Here is a 25586-nt window from a genome sequence, read left to right as displayed (position 1 = left end):
CCAGAAGCTGTTTCGGACCCAAGGACCCCGCCGACACCCCCCAGGTGGCCGCAACAACCGAGTCTGTGAAAGAAGGAACCATTATGTGAGTCCACACTCTACACACAGAACACTTAAAGGTGTACAAACAGCAAACACTTCCTGGCTTGATTACTGATCAGCTTCCCAACCTGCAGGCATGGAACATCCCGTTCACAAACTCCACCGCAGTGGAAGCTGATACATGACTAACATACAGCTCAATACAATAAGGTGTGAGGGACACCACATTTACTGACTGATATAACTGTTAGTCACAAAATCCAACGTACCTCAGGAAGTGTGCTGACGAGCGTGAGACCTCACCCCCTCCTCTTTCACAGACCGTGCATCAAACCTGGACATTCTCAGCGTCCGCTGCTGATGAGATGGCTCCCAAGACGACGATCTCACCCGTCTGGTCACAAGGTCGAGTCTCTGGCAAATACACACTGTGCACTCCAGTCTTAAATGCCAACATGCTCCAATCCATCCAGATGCACCTCAGCTGTGAGTCCTGACGAGTCGCAGGTGATCAGGGTGAGGTCCTGACAGCCTCAGCAACACAGCCACTCAGTCCCAAATGCACGCCACCTGGGAGGAAAACAAAAAGACAAACAAACCGGCAGCCAGGCCCCCCCAGCCATATAACATGACCGAACTGTAAGAAACCGCCTAAAGGAAATGGGATTTACATACAGAAAAGCTAAACGAAAGGCATCATTAACACCTAAACAGAAAAAAACAAGGTTACAATGGGCTAAGGAAAAGCAATCGTGGACTGTGGATGACTGGATGAAAGTCATATTCAGTGATGAATCTCGAATCTGCATTGGGCAAGGTGATGATGCTGGAACTTTTGTTTGGTGCCGTTCCAATGAGATTTATAAAGATGACTGCCTGAAGAGAACATGTAAATTTCCACAGTCATTGATGATATGGGGCTGCATGTCAGGTAAAGGCACTGGGGAGATGGATGTCATTACATCATCAATAAATGCACAAGTTTACGTTGATATTTTGGACAATTGAAAGGATGTTTGAGGATGATGAAATCATTTTTCAAGATGATAATGCATCTTGCCATAGAGCAAAAACTGCAAAAACATTCCTTGCAAAAAGACACACAGGGTCAATGTCAACAAGCAGATCTGATTTGATGCAGGTGTTAATTTGGGGGATGAAAATTTACAGGGTGATTCCATAATTTTTTCCTCTGCTTGGTCTAAAAAAGTAACCGTTACTGACTGCCACAATCTTTTTTTCTTGATTTCTTATAGTGTTTCTTAAAGCCAGAAAGTTGCCATTTGAAATGACTTTAGTTTTGTGTCATGTCTGTGATCTGCTTTTTTTCTACAAAATTAAAACAACTGAATGAACATCCTCTGAGGCTGGTGATTCCATCATTTTTGCCAGGGGTTGTACAGTAGCTCAAGTTCTGGTTACGGAGTGGTTTTCAAGGTTTGGGGTTCCAGCTCGGATACATTCTGATCAGGGACGGAGTTTTGAGAGTGTATTGATCCAGCAGTTGTGTGGCTTTATGGCATAGAGAAATCTCGTACTACACCATACCATCCATCTGGGAATGGGCAGTGTGACCGTTTTAATAGAACGCTTCATGATCTGTTGCGCACGCTGCCCGTGTTTCGAAAGCATCATTGGGGTTCTTGTCTGCCCCAGGTTTTGTTTGCTTATAATACAACACCGCATCAGGCAACTGGTGAGTCTCCTTTTTTGTTGATGTTTGGTCAGGAGCCAAGGCTTCCGGTTGATTTTCTGTTGGGTCGAGTTCGGGAGCCTGTGGGTGGTTTTGTTCATGAGTGGGTCCGGGAGCACCAGACCCGCTTGCAGATGGCTTTTGATGGAGCCCGGGATCGGCTGAAAGCCGCTGCAGAGCAGCGTAAGAAGGAATATGATCAGCGTGTCCGTGATGTTCCCCTGAAGGAGGGCCAGTTGGTCTGGTTGCGAGATTTTGGGGTACGGGGCCGTCATAAGATCCAGGACCAGTGGTCTTCTGTGATGTATCGTGTCCTGAGGGCACCACAGGGAGAAGGGACTGTTTATACAATTGCCCCTAAGGATGATTTAACCAGAGCCAAGCAGGTTCATCGCTCATTGTTGAAGGTAGTGGTAGGGCTTGGGTCCCCTGATGAGGTTGTGGCCCATTCTCTGCCCCCTGTGGAGTTTTCTCCACCTGTGGTGGAGCCATTAGAGGACAGGTGGTGGCGTAATGGCGGGTGGTTGGTGTCAGGATCCGAGGACCCTGCGTCTACTTCAGTTGTGCGGGAAGTGGTGACTCCGCCTGCTCCTCAGGTGGAGGGGGTGGGAGAGGTGACCCAGGTTGCCCCTCAGGTGGAGAGTGCGGAAGTTGTGAGTTTACCTGCTTCCCTGCAGTTGAGTCCACCAGTAGATCCAGTGGTTGCTGTGCCACCTCTGCCAGTGGAGTCTAGTATGTCTTCCCTCACCCTAGTGAAGAGGTTGTACTTCGGCGGACGACTAGGGTTACTGCGGGTCATCATCTTCCATGGTCTGCAGTGCAAGTGGGTCCTTCTGGCCCTATGTAATATAGGTGGTATGATTAAGGTTAAGGAATGGGGTCTATTCCATCGTCGGGGCGACAATATAATTTGTGGGGGTGGATTGTAGCAGGATGGATGACCTTAATGATGTTCAGCTGGTGGATTGAGTGCAGCTGATTGTGGCAGAGGAGTGTTTGCATAAAAGAGGGAGTGTGTGTGTGCTCTTCTTTCTCTTTCTGGAGACTGACTGCAAGTGGTTGGATGTGTTCACTTCCATGTTCCCGTGAAGACAGGATTTTGGACCAAGCTGTGGAAGGAGGCCCTGCTGCTTTGCTCTGGTGCTCTGCTGAAAGATTTCGTCCTGTGAGACCGCTGGATGCGCCCTGTTTGCTGCGGCGGCTTTACGCTCAGTGTGGACATTTGGAAAACTCTGCCAGCTGCGCGTGCTGCCGGGCTGCGTGATGCAAGGGCGCCCTCATGTGGTCATAATTGGTGGTGTTTTAAATGAGTTTTTTACAAAATTGTCTTTTTAACTAGAATTTTAATTAATAAAAAAATGTTTTTTGTATTTTGGAACCACGTCTCTGTCTCCATTACAACAAACCTGTGTGTCTTAGGTTGAAGTTATTCAATTGTCGAATTCCCTGGGTGAAATTCCCAGGGTGGTGTCAGAAGTCCGACATACCATGTTTATTCATGATTTCTAATTGCCTTGACGATTGCGGAGTAAATTGTCCGCTTTGCCACACTTTCATCAGCTCCAGACTTGATTATTGTAATGCACTTTATTCAGGCATTAATCAGTCGTCTCTTGCACGTCTCCAGTTGGTGCAGAATGCTGCTGCTCGTCTGACAAACACTTTTAGACGTGAGCATATTACGCCCGTCCTGTACTCTCTCCACTGGCTTCCAGTTCGTTTTTAGAATTGATTTTAAAAATTTAATGTTTGTTTTTTAAAGCTATTTATGGCCTTGCACCTCCCTACTTGTCTGAAATTTTAACTTTGCGCACCTACAGTAGGACATTAAGGGCATCTGGCCAGCTTTACTTAGATGTTCCAAGGTCAAGATATAAACGCTGGGGTGATCATGCTTTCGCGGTAGCTGGCCCCAGACTGTGGAATGAGCTACCTCTTGAGTTACGTACTATTCCTGACCTAGCACTTTTTAAATCTAAGGTAAAGACTTATTTATTTAAACTGGCTTAACACTTAGTGGGGAGGTGACATGTTCTGTTATTTTTATGTTTTAAAAATTTTATTTTTGTAAATTTGTTTTTAATGTTAAGCACTTTGGACACCAGTCAGTGCTGTAAAGCGCTTTATAAATAAATGTTGATTGATTGATAGTATGAATAAGTACAAATCAGGACAAATCACAGTGAAACAGCTCGTATGAGTGAACCACGATAACATGGAGCCCACGTCGGAAGGGACACATGCTCAGGCAGGCGTGAACGATCCCGCTGTGATGGTTACAGCAGGATCATACACACCCATCATGGGTGGCATGTATTTTTTTTTTTTTTGCACCTGCTGTGGAAAAAAAAATACATGCCACCCATGGGATTCAAACCTGCAATTTACAAAAGCTCTGATTACCAGCCAGAAACTTTACCACTGTGCTACCAGCGCTGTCCTATAAAAGGTGCAGAAAAATACCTGAAATCAACAAGGAGATGAACGCATTTAAAAAAAGTAAAACCACACACCAGAAAAAAACACCGCATTTTATTGAATCCCTCTTATCAAGTGAACAATACAAGTATGACCCGTCTGTTCCTCTGAAGATGACCCATTGTCGCAGACGTACAGTCATGAAATGACATGAATGGCGCAGTGCGCTCTTATCATATCCACATCTACTGAACTTGACGTGTCCAGATGGCCCCGCATGCATGTCCAGCCCAACACGTGTGTCCTGTGGACGGCTCACCGCAGGACAGACACTGCGTCACGTGGAACAGAGCTCACATGGGTGATGTGACATTCAGATCACCCACTGCGTGTTATGATCTGACGGCCATTTCACCTGGGACAGCCTGTCAGTGTGCACACCGTGCGCTCCACATTAGAGATATTATGAGTGCTTTCTTCCACCTGCGAAATATAGCGAAGATTTGTCCCATCCTGTCTATAGCTGATGCTGAGACCCTTATTCATGCATTTATCTCTTCTAGATTGGACTACTGCAATGTTCTATTTTCTGGTTTACTGCAGTCCAGCATTAGGGCTCTCCAACTGGTTCAAAATGCTGCTGCCAGACTTTTGACACAAAGCAGAAAGTTTGACCACATTACACCCATTTTGGCATCTCTTCACTGGCTTCTTGTCCCAGTGAGATCAGATTTTAAGGTTCTGCTACTAGTTCTTGGGATAATTCAGGGGTCTCCAGTGACCTCGCTCTCCCCTGTCCTCTTATCCCACACATCCGTTGATTTGAAAGAAGGTTTTGACCAGTTATTTAAGTTTGAACATAATTACTCTGAGGGCTAGACCGCCACTCAGAGATTTATTAGACAGAATGCAAGTTTTACAGAATGAGTGAGATCATACCCAGCAGTTCTGAGGGTCCCAGGAGCTGAGAGCTTCCAACCAGGTGTCTGGTGTTCCAGCAAGCTCTCAGCAAAGAGGAACCCCGAACAGTGGGCTGGGCTCTGTTTTTATACTCTATGCTAATACAATGTTCTTATGGTAAACTTGGGCGTTATCCTTCATCAGAGTGGCCTTCATGCCTCTGTTTCGTGGCATTGGTCCTGCCCACACGCACTGTGCAGTCTTCTTTTCTTCCTTTTTCTCCTGAAGTGACAGCTGTTCTTAAACTGATAAGAAATTGTTTTTGGGCAAAAACTGCTAACTGGACTGTCAGCAAGTCTCATCACGCAGTTATACCACAAGAATGTTTGCACATCTCAAAATTGCACAACCTTCTGACAAACAAGTCTAATCATACCCGCGTATCAAGTTTAGTCTCCTTCTCTGACGGTTTGTGGTCAGTACTGGCATCCTGTTCCATGTGCTGTTTGCAACATATGGATGTTTCTCAATGTATCTTCAGGGCCTCACCGAAACAAGGACACATCACATTTACAAGACTTTCAAAATGCTTATATAAGTAAATCATCTTTATAACAGCTGAACTAATACTTGAAGCAAAAGCAAATCTTAAAACAAAAGCAAATGTAATCATAAACATAGCATACCTTTAATTTAGTACACACAATACACGATTCAAAAGCATACAAAAATATTTCAAAAGTATTTGAACATATAGATATCATGTAATTCACCTTAGCTGTTGATTACATGTTAATAAGCATTGATATTATTCACTATGAGCATATGAGCAATATATTCTTCAACAGCAACAAGCTCTATTAATATATAAATGATCACTTCCAAACATTAGAACACACTCATAAATGTAACAATATATTCTTGGCTCAATAAAAGATAAAAAAAAATAATAGGATGATTCTGAATGGGGGGAAAAAGCACAAATGGTTAATGCATGTTTAAGCACGTTTAGGATATATTCCTTCACAGTCTATAAAATTGTTCACCGACTGGCACCTCCCTACTTAGCTGACCTAAACCCTACGTACTGGCCCGGGCTTTGTGTTCTCAGGGTGCAGGACTACTTTGTGTCCCTAAGGTGAATAAGAAGTCTTTGGATCACAGAGCTTTCTCTTATCGTGCCCCTGTTCTGTGGAATGATCTCCCTGCATCAATAAAACAGTCAGATTCTGTGGAGACTTTCAAGTCCAGACTTAAGACGCATTTATTTTCCCTTTCGTATGACTAGCATACTGGTATAGTATGTTTGTATAGTATGGACATCCAGAACCAGAGATTTCAACAGCTGCGGCTGTCTGCGGCCACGCCCCCTGTCAGTTCAGCACACACACCAACATGTCACTGTGTGTCTGTGATCATTTCTTTTTGGTTATTTTACTGCCATTTAGTTATTCCCCCACCATCTGCAACAGATCCGCCACATGATTTGGCCATGAAAAGAGTGGCGGCAAAATTCGTGCCGAAGCTGCTGATGGCGGCACAAAAGCACTTTTGTGTTGAAGTCTCACAGGACATGCTGGACTCCGAAAAATGATGCCCACCTCTTCCACAATTTCTCGGATAGTCACACGACTGAAAAGTCACCGAAAGCCGTCTGAATCTTCCGAATGGTTTCCACCTGGCTGTCGCCCAGTTTCTGGCAAAATTTGATGCGGCGCTGCTCCAGTCGTTCCGTCTTTTTCCTTGCAATGAAAATCTGACGAGAGCACAACACACGTCCTCACACAAAGGCTGCTTGTCACGATTTCAGCCTGATCTGTGGTTTGATTTGGGTTTTCCCTCTTTCTTTTTTCCCCTTCTCATTCCCCGGTCTTGATTTACTAGTTATTTATCAATTGTTTTATCTAGTTCCTCTCATTTGTAATATTTGTTGTACAGTTATGTCAGGATTTGTTTTCTGTTATTATTTAGTCACTGCTTTTTCTTATGGTTTGTCTTACCGCCTTGTTACGTCAGTTTTGGTTTAATTTTGTATTTATCTCTATTTTCTCATGCAGTTTTCATTAGGTTATCACTTGTTTATTTTACTATTAATACTTGTTTAGTTTTGCTTTACTATCTATGCTCCATGTTTTCTGATCAGTTTGTCATGTTCCAATTTGGTGTATTTTGTCTTCAGTTGTAGCTCCGTTTCACTCCATGCCCTGCTTCTGCTCTGTTCTCATCCCGCTCACATCTCTGTCTGTGTTGTCATGTCATTCCACTAGCTTTGTGCCCTGCTCTCACACTTTGTTCCAGTCTGCTTTGTGTTCTCACTTAAGCCCCGGTCACAACCCACCGTGCGTTTTTTTTTTCACCGTACGTTTTCTGCGGATGCCACGGCCACTACGTTTTTGTGAAAATGTACGGAGGCAGTAGCAAGAGGAGGGAGGGAGTACGTTCAACGCACGTCTCTAGGAGTGTAACAATAAAGAGAGTTGACAATAAAGCAGTGTGTGTGTGTGTGTGTGTGTGTGTGTGTGTGTGTGTGTGTGTGTGTGTGTGTGTGTGTGTGGGGTCGCTTTTCTTTTTTATGAGCGGGACCGGAGCGGCAGGTGTTTTTCAGTGTTGGCGATGCATGAGCATGTCCAGCCTGTACGAGTGTTTTCTTGCCTCGAAAAGTTACAGCTAGTTATCAGACTGAAGCTGTGGAGTGTCTGTGTTGCTGACATTTGGAAATAAAGTCCAAGTTCAAGTGAGAAGCTACGTTATGCATGCAAGTCTGTCGGCCTCCATAGTATGTGGTGAGTGCCGTAATCCGTACTGCCTACGTACGGATTTGGTTAATTCAATAGTAATTGAATGAAAATGTGCTCTTTTGAATGCGTACTGAGGCAGTACTCACAACGTGCGTCATCTGTACTGCTGGTGAATCTGCAGCCTGACCACAGCGAAAGTTCTGCATGCACTAAATCCTCTACGGTGTGTCTGCGTGCTCCTAAATTCGTACTGAGGCAGTACTTAGGACGTACGGATCTCCAAATTTAGCCCACGTTTTTGCAAGTAGACTGCACGCACGTGCAAGTACGGTGGGTTGTGACCACGGCTTTACTTACGCTCTTGGCTCCAGCTCACGTGTCTTTGTCTGTTACTTCACTCCACTCTGTGCTTTCCTTCCGTCACTATCTTGTACTCTGCAAAACCTTTGGCTCCCCCAGCCACGCCCCCTTCCAGAGACTTCCACGCACCTGCTTCACATCACCCTAATTTGTTTGCTCCTTATTTAAACCATCACAGTCTCACAGCTCACTGCCAAGCGCCTTGGGGCAACTGTTTGTTGTGATTTGGCGCTATATAAAAAAATTGATTGATTGATTGATTGATTGTTGTCGCTTTATGCACACATCCCAGCCTCTGTATATTGTCCTGATTTCTTGCTTTGCCGTGTACCGTGTTTTGCTCTGTTTTCCTCGACCACGCCTTTTTGCCTCACCCTTGATAACTGTGTTTGCTCGTGCCTGTGAATCCTGCCTGAATATGACTGTGTTCTTGCCAAATCCATATTGTGCTTCTGCTCCGCTGACTGATCACCTGTGTGCTGAACCTGAGCATGGAATAAAGACCATGATTACTCACATGCCAAAAACAAGTCTGGGAGTCTGCTTCGCGGGTCCAACCACTCCTGGTGTCGGGCAACCGCCTGCCCTGACACTGCTTACCAGAAAATGATGCAATCGACAGGCATGAAAAAATCACACATGTGCACGAAGGTTCAACATTGGCTCATGCAAGCACACCTAATTCAAATCCATCAGCAAAAAATAAAAAGGTCGGATACTTTTCTAACAGACCTTGTACATGTAATCCACATGTATTCTTTCAAAGCAATCCTACCCAACCTTGTTCGTGGCTCACATCATATTAGATCAGACTGATCTCAGGGTGTCCTGTACCATCTTACTTCAAAATCTGTTCCAGTAAAATATGGGGTACCACATGGTTCTGTAATAGGCCCTCTGCTCTTCTCTCTCTGCACAGCACCTCTTGGACAGATATTGTGATGGTATGGAATGATTTCTCACAGTTATGCTGATGACATAGCTTTACATGATGATTAATGCAAATAATTGCTCTCAAAGTATGGTGTATCCAGAAAGTATTCACAGCACTTCACTTTGTCCACATTTTGTTATGTTACAGCCTTGATCCAGAATGGAGCAAATAAAATTTTCCCCTCACAATTCTACTCGCAACACCCCATAATGACAACATGAAAGGTTTTTTACCTCCGCCAAGGAGGTTATGTTTTCGGTCGAGTTTGTTTGTTTGTCTGTCTGTTTGTCAGCAGGATAACTCAAAAAGTTTTGAACGGATTTTGATGAAATTTTGTGGAGTGGTTGGAAATGACAAGAGGAACAAGTGATTCAATGTTAGTGGTGATCTGGATCACAATCCGGATCCAGGAATTTTTTAAAGGATTCTTCAACATTGCGGGATAGGGGGAATTTTGACATTCTAGTTTCTAACTCCACAAAAACAAGGCAGAAAGGCTTGAAAAAAAACTTAGGGTGTAACATAGTCAAATGTTCTATCAAACAACAAAGTTTGGTGATGATCGGATCCGGATTCCGGATCTGGTGATCCAGAATATTCAAAAATATAGGGAAAATAGAAAATGTGTCAGTGTGAAGTGACAAATGAAGCTAGAGATGCACAACTAACATCAAATTGTAGCTGAATCTGTACTGATTCAGTAAGGTGTCATCAGATTTGATGTAGCTTCAAATGTTATGGAGCTAGATCCAGAAGAAAACCGCCATTACCAAAAAATCGTTTTTATACAATAACTTTTGAACTAATAAAGACATAAAAGTGATTCCAAGTTCTAGTGGTATGTTTTCATGGTCAAGGATGTCAAATATAAAGGAAAGAAAAGTGTATGTATCATAGTTTTGGTTGTAACACTGAATTGTTGAATAGATCACTGTGCCAAGGAGGGAATCTCTTTAGGGTCAGTGACCCTATGGCCTTGATAGTAAACGATGTCAAATACAACACACTGCAAAGAGGAAATCCCTCATGACAAACTATACAGGGCTGGGGAGCACAATGAATTTATTAGATGGACTATCATTTGTCATTATTATATTTTAGTGGCAATCAATCAATCAATCAATCAATTTTTTTATATAGCGCCAAATCACAACAAACAGTTGCCCCAAGGCGCTTTATATTGTAAGGCAAGGCCATACAATAATTATGCAAAACCCCAACGGTCAAAACGACCCCCTGTGAGCAAGCACGTGGCTACAGTGGGAAGGAAAAACTCCCTTTTAACAGGAAGAAACCTCCAGCAGAACCAGGCTCAGGGAGGGGCAGTCTTCTGCTGGGACTGGTTGGGGCTGAGGGAGAGAACCAGGAAAAAGACATGCTGTGGAGGGGAGCAGAGATCAATCACTAATGATTAAATGCAGAGTGGTGCATAAAGAGCAAAAAGAGAAAGAAACACTGGGTGCATCATGGGAACTCCCCAGCAGTCTACGTCTATAGCAGCATAACTAAGGGATGGTTCAGGGTCACCTGATCCAGCCCTAACTATAAGCTTTAGCAAAAAGGAAAGTTTTAAGCCTAATCTTAAAAGTAGAGAGGGTGTCTGTCTCCCTGATCTGAATTGGGAGCTGGTTCCACAGGAGAGGAGCCTGAAAGCTGAAGGCTCTGCCTCCCATTCTACTCTTACAAACCCTAGGAACTACAAGTAAGCCTGCAGTCTGAGAGCGAAGCGCTCTATTGGGGTGATATGGTACTATGAGGTCCCTAAGATAAGATGGGACCTGATTATTCAAAACCTTATAAGTAAGAAGAAGAATTTTAAATTCTATTCTAGAATTAACAGGAAGCCAATGAAGAGAGGCCAATATGGGTGAGATATGCTCTCTCCTTCTAGTCCCTGTCAGTACTCTAGCTGCAGCATTTTGAATTAACTGAAGGCTTTTCAGAGAACTTTTAGGACAACCTGATAATAATGAATTACAATAGTCCAGCCTAGAGGAAATAAATGCATGAATTAGTTTTCAGCATCACTCTGAGACAAGACCTTTCTGATTTTAGAGATATTGCGCAAATGTAAAAAAGCAGTCCTACATATTTGTTTAATATGCGCTTTGAATGACATATCCTGATCAAAAATGACTCCAAGATTTCTCACAGTATTACTAGAGGTCAGGGTAATGCCATCCAGAGTAAGGATCTGGTTAGACACCATGTTTCTAAGATTTGTGGGGCCAAGTACAATAACTTCAGTTTTATCTGAGTTTAAAAGCAGGAAATTAGAGGTCATCCATGTCTTTATGTCTGTAAGACAATCCTGCAGTTTAGCTAATTGGTGTGTGTCCTCTGTCTTCATGGATAGATAAAGCTGGGTATCATCTGCGTAACAATGAAAATTTAAGCAATACCGTCTAATAATACTGCCTAAGGGAAACATGTATAAAGTGAATAAAATTGGTCCTAGCACAGAACCTTGTGGAACTCCATAATTAACTTTAGTCTGTGAAGAAGACTCCCCATTTACATGAACAAATTGTAATCTATTAGATAAATATGATTCAAACCACCGCAGCGCAGTGCCTTTAATACCTATGGCATGCTCTAATCTCTGTAATAAAATTTTATGGTCAACAGTATCAAAAGCAGCACTGAGGTCTAACAGAACAAGCACAGAGATGAGTCCACTGTCTGAGGCCATAAGAAGATCATTTGTAACCTTCACTAATGCTGTTTCTGTACTATGATGAATTCTGAAACCTGACTGAAACTCTTCAAATAGACCATTCCTCTGCAGATGATCAGTTAGCTGTTTTACAACTAACAACAACTGCAATGAATATCACTATCCAGATTACTTCACTTAGCAAAAGCAAAGTGATGAGTCAGCAGTATACTCAGCAGTGGTTAAGTTCTGGTTCAGTGCACATCACTGAACAAAGTACTCGTACACAAGGTGCAAAACCCACTCCCAGGTGTTGATGAATCACGCTTAGGATCCAGAAAATCCAGAAGCTGACATCAGCACCTTACTGTCGCATATATTCTGCTTCGGTGCACTTCATTATGTAGCACATGCAACACTTAAAAAATAGTTCTATTTCAGAATTGACTGATATTTATTTACAGAAGTGTTTCATAAATGTTAAAAAAAATTCATATATTTGCAGTTTAGTTGAATAATAAATTGAATTTTGTCTCTTATTTGTTTTTGTCTATAAGCACATGCAATATCAATATCAGTGCTCAGATGACAGTAGCTTCTGGGAAAGGTGCAAGTTACAATAAACTGTGATGCCAAGCGTTAAGGATACATGCTATCCAGTCACAGCAGATGAAACTGTTTTTACTACTGAGCAAACATCATTGTTAGACTTTTTTAGGTTCAGTGATTCCACGGCGTGTAGATGTTATGGCGTCAGTGACCCCATGGCCTTGCACTCTCTGAGTGCTTCTAGTTTATTTTGTTTTATTTTTTTATTTTTTGCAAATTTATTAAAAGTAAAAACTAATAAATCACGTGTCCATAAGTATTCACAGCCTTTTCTCAACACTTTGTTGATGCACCTTTGGCAGCAGTTTCAGCCTCAGGTCTTCTTGAATATGATGCCACCAGCTTCGTGCACATATCTTTGGGCAGTTTGGTCCATTTCTCTTTGCAGCACCTCTGAAGCTCCATCAGGTTGGATGGGGAGCGTCGGTGCACAGACATTTTCAGATCTCTCCAGAGATGTTCAATTGGATTCAGGTCTGGACTCTGGCTGGACCACTCAAGGACATTCACAGAGTTGTCCTGAAGCCACTCCTTTGATATCTTGGCTGTGTGATTAGGGTCATTGTCCTGCTGAAAGATGAACTGTTGCCCCAGTCTGAGGTCCAGAGCGCTCTGGAGCGGGTTTTCATCCAGGATGTCTCTGTACATTGCTGCATTCATCTTTCCCTCAATCCTGACTAGTCTCCCAGTTCCTGCTGCTGAAAAACATCCCCACAGCATGATGCTGCCACCACCATGCTTCACTGTAGGGATGGTGCCTGGTTTCCTCCAAACATGATGCCAAAGAGTTCGATCTTTGTCTCATCAGACGAGAGAATTTTGTTTCTCCTGGTCTGAGAGTCCTTCAGGTGTCTTTTGTCAAACTCCAGGTGAGCTGACATGTGCCTTTTACTAAGGAGTGGCTTCTGTCTGGCCACTGTACCATACAGGCCTGATTAGTGGATTGCTGCAAAGATGGTTGTCCTTCTGGAAGGTTCTCCTCTCTCCACAGAAGAATGCTGGAGCTCTGACCAAGTGACCATCGGGTTCTTGGTCACCTCCTGACTAAGGTCCTTCTCCCCTGATCGCTCACTTTAGACAGGCGGTCAGCTGTAGAAAGAGTCCTGGTGGATCTGAACTTCTTCCATTTACAGATGATGGAGTCCACTGTGCTCATTGGGACCTTCAATGCAGCAGAAATGTTTCTGTTCCCTTCCCCAGATTTGTGCCTCAGAGGTCTACAGACAATTCCTTTGACTTCATGCTTGGTTTGTGCTCTGACTGTCAACTGTGGGACCTTATATGTAGACAGGTGTGTGTCTTTACAAATCATGTCCAATCAACTGAATTTACCCCAGGTGGACTCAATTAAGCTGTAGAAACATCTCAAGGATGATCAGTGGAAACTTAATTTTGAGCTTCACAGCAAAGACTGCAAATACTTATGTACATGTGATTTTTGAGTTTTATTTTTTATTTTTAATAAATTTGCAAAAACTTAAAAAACATTTTTCATGTTGTCATAATGGGCTATTGTGTATAGAATTTGGAGGAAAAAATTTTTTCACCCATTTTGGAATAAGGCTGTAACATAACAAAATGTGGACAACGTGAAGTGCTGTGAATACTTTCCAGATGACTGTGGGACTTTGGCGGTGTGCCCGTGGAAAACTGGATGTCCAGTAATTTCCGACTCTTACATTTTGGCTAGACTGACATGATGCTCATTAGCCCTGCAAGTATCAGTTTGACCAACTAACATTAACCTTAGATTCATGTGTTATATGTCACAGTGACAAAATGAAAAACTTTGGGGTGACCTTTGAGCTGACACTGTCTTTTGAAATACACATTAGACTTGGACTACTTTCTCTCGTCTCTGTAATATCGCAAGTATTTATCCTATCCTGTGTTTAGCTGATGGAGAGACTCTGATTCATGCCTTGGTCTCTTTAAGACTGGATTACTGTACAGTCCTATTCTCTGTCTTACCACAGTCCAGCACTAGAGGTCCGGTTCAAAATTCTGATGCTAGAACTTTGAATAGAAGTAGAAAGTTTGACCACTGCTGCAGTCCCTCAGCCAGAGCTCCTTCCAGGGAACTTTCTTTTCTCTTGTACGCCCACTTCAGGAGCACAACGCAACTCTGGACACTGCAATGGTTGGATTATCACTTGGAAGTAATCTTTTTTTGTTTTTGGGTGAGAGGATTCTAACCGCAGGCTGCTGTCCCAGCTTCATGTCCATGTCCGTGCTGTGAAACACTCCTGGACCGCTGTTGGAGGTGAGATTCATGTTTATTAATGGTGTCACGGCCTGGCACAACAGTTCATATCTCCTACAGAGTTAGAACATGATCATATATTACAGCATGAGATCCGTTCAGCTCCGAGCCTGACTCATGCAATGACACATTACTGCGCACCACGGAGAGGTGCAGCGGCCCGTGTTATGATGGAGACAATAATTTACATTATTTCCATCACCCATGGGAAGGAATGGAGAAATATCTGTCCTGTAAGGTCTATTATGGATATAACAGTCTGTTCAGATTTGCGGTGTCATGTGTGCACAGTCGCACACAATCCTTTGGTTTGATAGCTGCTGTTCGCATTCACTGTACATGATAATAATTCCTAATTATTATCATGATGAAGCGTGCCACATACATTTGAACAGTTCCTTTGTGCTCCGGGAGGGGACATTATTATTATACGTCGCACCTCAGGTCATACCAGCAGGTTTTGTGGTGCCAGAGCCATCTCAAGGTTCCCTTGTATGCGCTCAAATCGTTTCGGATCCCGTTTTGTCACCATCAAATATGTAAATTGCGGTCAGATGGTCCTCAGATTATACATGGACCGCCGTCAGATAGGTGTCCCATCTCAACCGCACCTGGAGAGTTTAGAACATGTGCTTCACACTCTGAGCCGATTTTGACCAACTGTGTCGACTTCCGCAGATGGGTGTCAGAACATTTTGGAATTAAAATCAGACACTCCTCAGATTGGATGCACGCCGATTCATAAGTCCGACACCACTCTGCCTGATTCCAGCTATGTGTGACCGGGGTATAAGTCACTGTTGCCAGCGTGCTTGCTCAGAGGTGTTGGTAAGGTTAGACCTTTGTCCTTTGGAGCACCATGGGGTGACGCATGTTGTGAACTGGTGCTCAGTAAAGTAAACTGAAGTGAAATTTAGGGATAGGTTTCACATTAACCTTCAAGGTTTGGTCTCTTCTCAGGTCTCTCCAGCACCACAGTACGTCCGAGCACACCAGACATCACAAGTCCAACGCCCACAGAAGAAACAAGCACCAATGTGTCCACCACAGATCCCAGTGTGTCCACCACTGGTCCCAGTGTGTCCACCACAGGTCCCAATGTGTCCACTGCCAACCCCAGTGCAACCAGTGACATCATCACCTCCTCCACCAATCCCAGTATATTCACTGATATCTTTGTGTCAGCCACTAACAACTGCAGTATATTAATAAAAACACTATAGGGTTGGGACTAGTCATAATATAAACTAGTACACAATGAGTCAACTAGTTGGGTCATTCAGATGTTCCTGCAGAGCGCTCACAAACAGAGAAGGGTGACCTGCATCTCACCGAGGACAGAGACAAAGCAGGGACAGACATCCACCAGCAGCCAGAAGGACCTTCATATCAGACGTCTCGTAGACCCAAAACATTGTGGTCATGTTTCCTGCTTGTACTTCTCATGTTGATTAATTAATCTGTTTATAGTTTCACGTTTAGATTTGACCTTATTAATTTATTGTCAAGATTAGTCATCAATCAGCTGAGTGGAGATTTCCACTAGTCATCCCAACCCGACTACTACCACTACTAAAAGTAATAATAGTTGTTTTGTGGTTTTCAAACAGTTTACTTTACAAACACCAATTAAACATTTACAGCATAAAAAAATACAGTTAAACACTACAAATAGCAGGCAGCAGAACTAGAACATGAACCATTAGGTATTAAGTCACAGGCAACTGAAAATAAATCAGTTTTAAAAGACTCAATAATAATAATAATAATAAATTTATACAGCAGTTTAAGGACAAAAATTTACAAAGTGCTTGACGTCATAAAACAGATTTTAAAAACCTCATCAAATGTCAAGTTGAAATGAAAATTAAAACAACAGATATAATTCAGACCAACAATAAAACTAACGATAAGGGGTGCCGGCATAGTGGCCAAGTGGTTAGAGAGAGAGAGAGAGAGACAGAGAGAGTGAGAGAGAGGACAAAATGAGCTAAATATTAAATGGTTAATTTTTCATACTTGTTTGCGTGCGTTTCACCGTCATTCTAAGTCAAAGTTGGCTTTATTGTCAGTGCCATACGTAGCAGATACGCACAGAATTGAAATTGTACTTCACGGGTGGCATCAGCTAAATCTCACTGGACTTTTTATGGCTGGAAAACAAATTTGAGCCATGAAAAATAAAACCAGATTTTTTTTAAAAAGCATTGCACAGGCTGAAAAAAGTCAGTTGACTGGTGTCATGATCTCTCTTTGTCCTCCTCCGACTGGACCGGAGAGCCACACTGAGTTCTGAGAGTCAAACTCTGCTTTACATAATTCAGGAAAACAAGGACAAAACTGTGGTGAGTCCACAGTGACCTTAATGTGTCTACTTATATATTAAAACATTCCATATGAGGTGTTTTCATGAAGGTACTGTCAGGAATACGGCAGTAAAAAAAACAAACAAACCTGCACACACAATCCAAACTGAATGCTCACGTACAGTCAGAGACAGTCGAGCTTCATGTCCACTTGTTCTGAATTGACACCGAAGCTTTCAGGAGCCCAGAATGAACTATCAGCCACAGGAGAAGATAAATCTCTCTGTCTGATCTGTCCAGATTTGAACATGCTTAAAACTTTCTGATGAACCCCGCAGACGTCAGCTGTATGGTCCTGGCAGCAGCTGTGCAGCTCTTTGGCAACATGTGGTGACACGATTTCAAAGACAGTGGCTGAAGACAATAAAACCATTACACATTTCACTCATGGTAACAGCAACATGAGACTTACCTTAACTTACAAAACCAATTGAGTTACAAAAACACAATAAATCAATAGCACTAACAACACTGTTAAACACATACATAAACTACAATGACAACATTTAAAACCTCAAAACCGTGAACTCTCATGGTGCATTGCAGCACAGCATCCCATTGTTTATTGGTTAGCTAAAATAGCTAATTTCTCCAAAAATATTTATCCTATCAACTCTTCATTTTTGCAGCGTTCATCCATCCTTGATCCAAAATACATAAGCATGCCAAACGGCTAATGTCAGCTCTCCCTGGTTTTTTGTGTGATCGAAGACAAACAAACTCACATACAGAGGCCACTTGGCTATTATAATATAAAGGTTCCTACCCAGCTAACAAAGTTCCTAAAACATCATAAGAACATTTCAATCAATCAATTTTATTTATATAGCGCCAAATCACAACAAACAGTTGCCCCAAGGCGCTTTATATTGTAAGGCAAAGCCATACAATAATTACGTAAAAACTAAACGTAACTAGATCAATCTAACTGCGCAGATTAAACAGCTAACAGATACAGCGAAACACCGCTGTGCTCCGGAACAGGAAGTGATACAATACTGCAGTGAGAGCCAACCACCAGTAGAGCAAGCAAGAGCCAAGTCAGCACACTTGAATTATCAGATATTACCAGAACGTTAGCTGTAAATGTTTTCGAAGAAAGTTTCTTTTAGTTCCTAGAACAATCTGGTAATGTTACCATAAAGTCACCTAAAGATATGTTTCATCCAGTCTCTGTACTCACAAAGTGAGAGCTGTGTTCAGGTGCTCGCCAGTAAGTCGGACCCGTTTCCAGTGGGGTTTGGCCTCTGCCAGGGCTGTGCCTTGTCACCAATCCTGTTTGTGATGTTCATGAACAGGATATTGAGGTGTAGTCTGGGGGGGAAGAGGGTTTCCAGTTTAGTGAGCTCAGGGTCTCATCACTGCTTTTTGTAGATGATGTGGTCCTGTTGACTTCACCGACCTGTGACCTGCAACACTCACTGGATCGGTTCACAGCGAGTATGAAGCAGCTTGGATGCAGCCCGGCTGCAGAGCTGGGTGGCTTGAGGCTGCTGGACTCGCTCAACCACTTCCAGAAGTGCAGTTCCTCTCCAATCCTAAGGTTCTCTCACAATTCTCATGTTATGAGTCATGGAGACTACATTCAGAGGGCTCTGTGACTGTGTGGTGAGCACCTTTGTTGCCTCACCAATTTTTTAAGTTTTCAAAATTGAGGCGAGACGTGACTGATGCCCTGCAACTTGTGAGGGATTTTGTGCAATGATTAGCGAATGTCACACGAAATCCCTCACAAATGCCATTAGAAAGCTGTCACAGCTCGGTGAGACAGTACCCTCAGCGGGACCTTATCGTTATGAAGGCTCTTGTGGTGACTTATGTCAAATTGAACCCGAAGGTCTCCTGTTCTTCCTGTTTCTATGAGTGATGTGGTCGATGTGTTTTGCTACAGGTGGACACACAGGTGAGTTCGGGACAGAGGACATGCTGGCTGTCGGCATCACACTTGGTATCCTGCTGCTCATCAGTTTGGTGGTCATTGGCCTGCTGGTTTATCAGATTCAGATTGGGAAAACGGAATGGAAGAAGATCTATGAGGCCAGTGTCTTCAGAAGCACCGTGAGTGAAGGTTCAAAGACCAACACTAATCCAGCAAATCAGTCTCAAACTACAACCACAATTCCAATGAAGTCGGGACGTTGTGTAAAATGTAAATAAAAACAGAATACAATGATTTTCAAATCCTCTTCAACCTATATTCAATTGAATACACCACAAAGACAAGATATTTAATGTTCAAACTGATAAACTTTATTGTTTTTGTGTAAATATTTGCTCATTTTGAAATGGATGCCTGCAACATGTTTCAAAAAAGTTGCTCAAAGAACACCTGTTTGGAAACAGGTGAGTGATTGGGTATAAAAGGAGCATCCCAAAAAGTCTCAGCTGTTCACACGCAAAGATGGGGTGAGGATCACCACTTTGTCAACAACTGTGTGAAAAAAATCGTCCAACAGTTTAAGAACAATGTATCTCAATGTTCAATTGCAAGGAATTTAGGAATTCCATCATCTACAGTCCATAATATAATCAGAAAATTCAGAGAATCTGGAGAACTTTCTACACGTAAGCAGCAAGGCCGAAAACCAACAGTGAATGCCCGTGACCTTCGATCCCTCAGGCGGCACTGCATTAAAAACCGACATCATTGTGTAAAGGATCTTACTGCGTGGGCTCAGCAACACTTCAGAAAACCATTGTCAGTTAACACAGTTCGTCGCTACATCTACAAGTGCAAGTTAAAACTCTACCATGCAAAGTGAAAGCCAAACATAAACAACATCCAGAAACGCCGCCGCCTTCTCTGGACCTGAGCTCATTTGAAATGGACAGACGCAAAGTGGAAAAGTGTGCTGTGGTCTGATGAGTCCACATTTCAAATTGTTTTTGGAAATCATGGACGTCGTGTCCTCTGGACAAAAGAGGAATTGTTACCAGTGCAAAGTTCAAAAGCCAGCATCTGTAATGGTATGGGGGTGTGTTAGTGCCCATGGCATGGACAACTTACACATCTGTGATGGCACCATCAATGCTGAAAGGTCCATCCATGTTTTGGAGCAACACATGCTGCCATCCAAGCAACGTCTTTTTCAGGGACGTCCCTGCTTATTTCAGCAAGACAATGCCAAGCCACATTCTGCTCGTGTTACAACAGCGTGGCTTCATAGTAAAAGAGTGCAGGTACTAGACTGGCCTGCCTGCAGTCCAGACCTGTCGCCCATTGAAAATGTGTGGTGCATTATGAAGCGCAGAATACGACAACGGAGACCCCGGACTGTTGAACAACTGAAGTCGTACATCAAGCAAGAATGGGAAAGAATTCCACCTACAAAGCTTCAACAATTAGTGTCCTCAGTTCCCAAACGCTTATTGAGTGTTGTTAGAAGGAAAGGTGATGTAACACAGTGGTAAACATACCACTGTCCCAGCTTTTTTGAAACCTGTTGCAGGCATCCATTTCAAAATGAGCAAATATTTGCACAAAAACAATAAAGTTTATCAATTTAAACATTAAATATCTTGTCTTTGTGGTGTATTCAATTGAATATAGGTTGAAGAGGATTTGAAAATCATTGGATTCTGTTTTTATTTACATTTTATTTACAATTGATTGATTGATTGATTTTACACAACATCCCAACATTGAAATGGGGTTGTATCAATCAATCAATTTTATTTATATAGCGCCAAATCACAACAAACAGTTGCCCCAAGGCGCTTTATATTGTAAGGCAAGGCCATACAATAATTACGGAAAAACCCCAACGGTCAAAACGACCCCCTGTGAGCAAGCACTTGGCTACAGTGGGAAGGAAAAACTCCCTTTTAACAGGAAGAAACCTCCAGCAGAACCAGGCCCAGGGAGGGGCAGTCCTCTACTGGGACTGGTTGGGGCTGAGGGAGAGAACCAGGAAAAAGACATGCTGTGGAGGGGAGCAGAGATCAATCACTAATGATTAAATGCAGAGTGGTGCATACAGAGCAAAAAGAGAAAGAAACACGTCGTGCATCATGGGAACCCCCCAGCAGTCTAAGTCTATAGCAGCATAACTAAGGGATGGTTCAGGGTCACCTGATCCAGCCCTAACTATAAGCTTTAGCAAAAAGGAAAGTTTTAAGCCTAATCTTAAAAGTAGAGAGGGTGTCTGTCTCCCTGATCTGAATTGGGAGCTGGTTCCACAGGAGAGGAGCCTGAAAGCTGAAGGCTCTGCCTCCCATTCTACTCTTACAAACCCTAGGAACTACAAGTAAGCCTGCAGTCTGAGAACGAAGCGCTCTATTGGGGTGATATGGTACTACGAGGTCCCTAAGATAAGATGGGACCTGATTATTCAAAACCTTATAAGTAAGAAGAAGAATTTTAAATTCTATTCTAGAATTAACAGGAAGCCAATGAAGAGAGGCCAATATGGGTGAGATATGCTCTCTCCTTCTAGTCCCCGTCAGTACTCTAGCTGCAGCATTTTGAATTAACTGAAGGCTTTTCAGGGAACTTTTAGGACAACCTGATAATAATGAATTACAATAGTCCAGCCTAGAGGAAATAAATGCATGAATTAGTTTTTCAGCATCACTCTGACACAAGACCTTTCTAATTTTAGAGATATTGCGTAAATGCAAAAAAGCAGTCTTACATATTTGTTTAATATGCGCTTTGAATGACATATCCTGATCAAAAATGACTCCAAGATTTCTCACAGTATTACTAGAGGTCAGGGTAATGCCATCCAGAGTAAGGATCTGGTTAGACACCATGTTTCTAAGATTTGTGGGACCAAGTACAATAACTTCAGTTTTATCTTAATTTAAAAGCAGGAAATTAGAGGTCATCCATGTCTTTATGTCTGTAAGACAATCCTGCAGTTTAACTAATTGGTGTGTGTCCTCTGGCTTCATGGATAGATAAAGCTGGGTATCATCTGCGTAACAATGAAAATTTAAGCAATGTTTTCTAATAATACTGCCTAAGGGAAACATGTATAAAGTGAATAAAAGTGGTCCTAGCACAGAATCTTGTGGAACTCCATAATTAACCTTAGTCTGTGAAGAAGACTCCCCATTTACATGAACAAATTGTAATCTATTAGATAAATATGATTCAAACCACCGCAGCGCAGTGCCTTTAATACCTATGGCATGCTCTAATCTCTGTAATAAAATTTTATGGTCAACAGTATCAAAAGCAGCACTGAGGTCTAACAGAACAAGCACAGAGACGAGTCCACTGTCCGAGGCCATAAGAAGATCATTTGTAACCTTCACTAATGCTGTTTCTGTACTATGATGAATTCTAAAACCTGACTGAAACTCTTCAAATAGACCATTCCTCTGCAGATGATCAGTTAGCTGTTTTACAACTACCCTTTCAAGAATTTTTGAGAGAAAAGGAAGGTTGGAGATTGGCCTATAATTAGCTAAGATAGCTGGGTTAAATGATGGCTTTTTAAGTAATGGTTTAATTACTGCCACCTTAAAAGCCTGTGGGACATAGCTAACTAATAAAGATAGATTGATCATATTTAAGATCGAAGCATTAAATAATGGTAGGGCTTCCTTGAGCAGCCTGGTAGGAATGGGGTCTAATAGACATGTTGATGGTTTGGATGAAGTAACTAATGAAAATAACTCAGACAGAACAATCTGAGAGAAAGAGTCTAACCAAATACCGGTATCACTGAAAGCAGCCAAAGATAACGATACGTCTTTGGGATGGTTATGAGTAATTTTTTCCTCTAATAGTTAAAATTTTATTAGCAAAGAAAGAGGAGCTACAGCATCCAAAGTTGTCTTCAATGAGGATGTAAAACTATTGACGAGATACTCTATCTCACTTACAGAGTTTAGGTAGCTACTCTGCACTGTGTTGGTATATGGCATTAGAGAACATAACAAAGAAGGAATCATATCCTTAAACCTAGTTACAGCGCTTTCTGAAAGACTTCTAGTGTAATGAAACGTATTCCCCACTGCTGGGTAGTCCATCAGAGTAAATGTAAATGTTATTAAGAAATGATCAGACAGAAGGGAGTTTTCAGGGAATACTGTTAAGTCTTCAATTTCCATACCATAAGTCAGAACAAGATCTAAGATATGATTAAAGTGGTGGGTGGACTCATTTACATTTTGAGCAAAGCCAATAGAGTCTAATAATAGATTAAATGCAGTGTTGAGGCTGTCATTCTCAGCATCTGTGTGGATGTTAAAATCACCCACTATAATTATCTTATCTGAGCTAAGCACTAAGTCAGACAAAAGTTCTGAAAATTCACAGAGAAACTCACAGTAACGACCAGGTGGACGATAGATAATAACAAATAAAACTTGTTTTTGGGTCTTCCAATTTGGATGGACAAGACTAAGAGTCAAGCTTTCAAATGAATTAAAGCTCTGTCTGGGTTTTTGATTAATTAATAAGCTGGAATGGAAGATTGCTGCTAATCCTCCGCCTCGGCCCGTGCTACGAGCATTCTGACAGTTAGTGTGACTCAGGGGTGTTGACTCATTTAAACTAACATATTCATCCTGCTGTAACCAGGTTTCTGTAAGGCAGAATAAATCAATATGTTGATCAATTATTATATCATTTACTAACAGGGACTTAGAAGAGAGAGACCTAATGTTTAATAGACCACATTTAACTGTTTTAGTCTGTGCTGCAGTTGAAGGTGCTATATTATTTTTTTCTTTTTGAATTTTTATGCTTAAATAGATTTTTACTGGTTATTGGTGGTCTGGGAGCAGGCACCGTCTCTACGGGGATGGGGTAATGAGGGGATGGCAGGGGGAGAGAAGCTGCAGAGAGGTGTGTAAGACTACAACTCTGCTTCCTGGTCCCAACCCTGGATAGTCACGGTTTGGAGGATTTAAGAAAATTGGCCAGATTTCTAGAAATGAGAGCTGCTCCATCCAAAGTGGGATGGATGCCGTCTCTCCTAACAAGACCAGGTTTTCCCCAGAAGCTTTGCCAATTATCTATGAAGCCCACCTTGTTGTATGTGCAATGCAACAATTTCAACTCCAACACGACCAAAAGTCAGGCACCATTACTGTGTGACATCATGGCAGTATTGATAAAAGACATCAAAAGGGAAATCATTTATGTATCAACCTTTTGTCTGTGTTTTCCCAAGAAGACCATCAGTTTAGGGCAGAAATGTGAACTTCTCAGACTGTCAGATGTCAGCAGCAGCTTCACCTTCAAACAGATTAAGATGGTTAAACCATGAAGGCCCAACAGTCTGCATGCATTTGTGCAAACTGGATCATTTAGCTCAGCAGATGATGTCACCAATTTGAAACTCCCCTAAGCTTAAAGTGGTTCATGGTGGCGCTTATAAGCCTGGTGACTGATAGTCTTTCATGTCCATGTCTGTCAAACCAACTCTGGTACTGGAGTCCACCTGCACGAGTCAACGCTCACACAAGCCCAGGAGGAGGGAGCACTCTTTGAGACTTAGCTTGGTCGGATTCAAGATTGTAAAGTTTCAGTTCAGTTAGCTGAAGTTAGCCTTCAGCTTTTGGAATTTGTTAAAATTAGATTCTGGCAGGAATTCAGAGGCATTTGTTACAATCACCTCAGTTTCCCTGAAGGTTTTAAATGTTGGGATTTTTTTCTTCCTGACCTCATGTGATTTCTGTTCCCAGCTGGGGCAGGGTCCAGGTAGTCAGAAGATGGGAATCCAGTACACCAATGACGGCTTCTATAAGGACGAAGAGGACGGCAGCGTGGCCTCCAGCGGCCCAGACGCCGGTGGAGCACCGCAGGTGCATACAGAGAGCGTCTCCCTTCAAAAGTCTGCCATCATGTCCATGGCAACCCTCAACACTTTGCTACCCGACAACGAGAGCCAAGCAGGTTCGGACAGAACTGACAGCGAGAAGGAGGTGAAACCAATTCTAACCAAGGACAGGCGCTCGGAGGACGGCTACAAGTCCGTGTGGTTTAAGGAGGACATCGACCCCAACGCCAAGCAGGACGTGGTGATTATTCCTGACAGCAGAGAGGACAACGAGGATGAGGACTGGGATGACGGTGGACAAGACGTGACCAAAGGGATGCCAAAGGTGGTGTTTTCAGACACCGATCTGGACAGTGGACTCGGGATGAGACTGGAGGACCAGATGGACGACTCTGACGAGAATGAGGTGCTGTGACAAACCCAACGAGTTTTATTGTGATCAACGACTCAAAGGCACAAATTCATCCAATCATTTAAATTCAGAGCTTCACTTGTTTTTAGACCCTTTAAATGTTCTTCATGGACATTAATCATTTTCTGTCACCCCCCCCAAGAAAACTTTTCTTCATTTTTAGGACATTTAAGAAAAAAATACTCTGGTTTCTTCATGAATTAAATTCAAAACATTGCGCTCACTGAAATAAATCTCTGCAACACAGTTAAGATAAAAAAAATACACTGACGGTGCTCCTTTAATCAAATATTTCAAACATCACATTTCGCAAAAATCAAACTTAAAACTCAAAGAAAAAAAAAAACTATGCAGGAAATCCTCAAAAACTGAAGCTCAGTCCATGAGCCAGTACTCAATTCTGACCTAATCAGTGCCACTTCAGGGGACTAAACCACATTTACCATCCAGCCTCAG

The 25586-nt window shown here is 42.5% G+C and overlaps 1 protein-coding gene across 1 annotated transcript in view; it reads left to right on the top strand.

Annotated features, from left to right (window-relative positions):
* Nucleotides 1–25254, top strand: part of LOC117514998 (cadherin-related family member 5-like) — a 73490-nt gene extending 48236 nt beyond the window's left edge. Inside the window, exons 9-11 of the mRNA XM_034175559.1 lie at nucleotides 15574–15771; nucleotides 18871–19037; nucleotides 24624–25254. Coding sequence (XP_034031450.1) covers nucleotides 15574–15771; nucleotides 18871–19037; nucleotides 24624–25133 — 875 coding nt within the window. The 3' untranslated portion in view covers nucleotides 25134–25254. The remainder of the gene's footprint in view (nucleotides 1–15573; nucleotides 15772–18870; nucleotides 19038–24623) is intronic.
* The last annotated feature ends 332 nt before the right edge of the window (nucleotides 25255–25586 follow it).

The sequence above is a fragment of the Thalassophryne amazonica genome, chromosome 8 (assembly GCF_902500255.1).
Source record: "Thalassophryne amazonica chromosome 8, fThaAma1.1, whole genome shotgun sequence".
Lineage (NCBI taxonomy): Eukaryota > Metazoa > Chordata > Actinopteri > Batrachoidiformes > Batrachoididae > Thalassophryne > Thalassophryne amazonica.
This window is presented reverse-complemented; position numbering and strand designations above follow the sequence as displayed.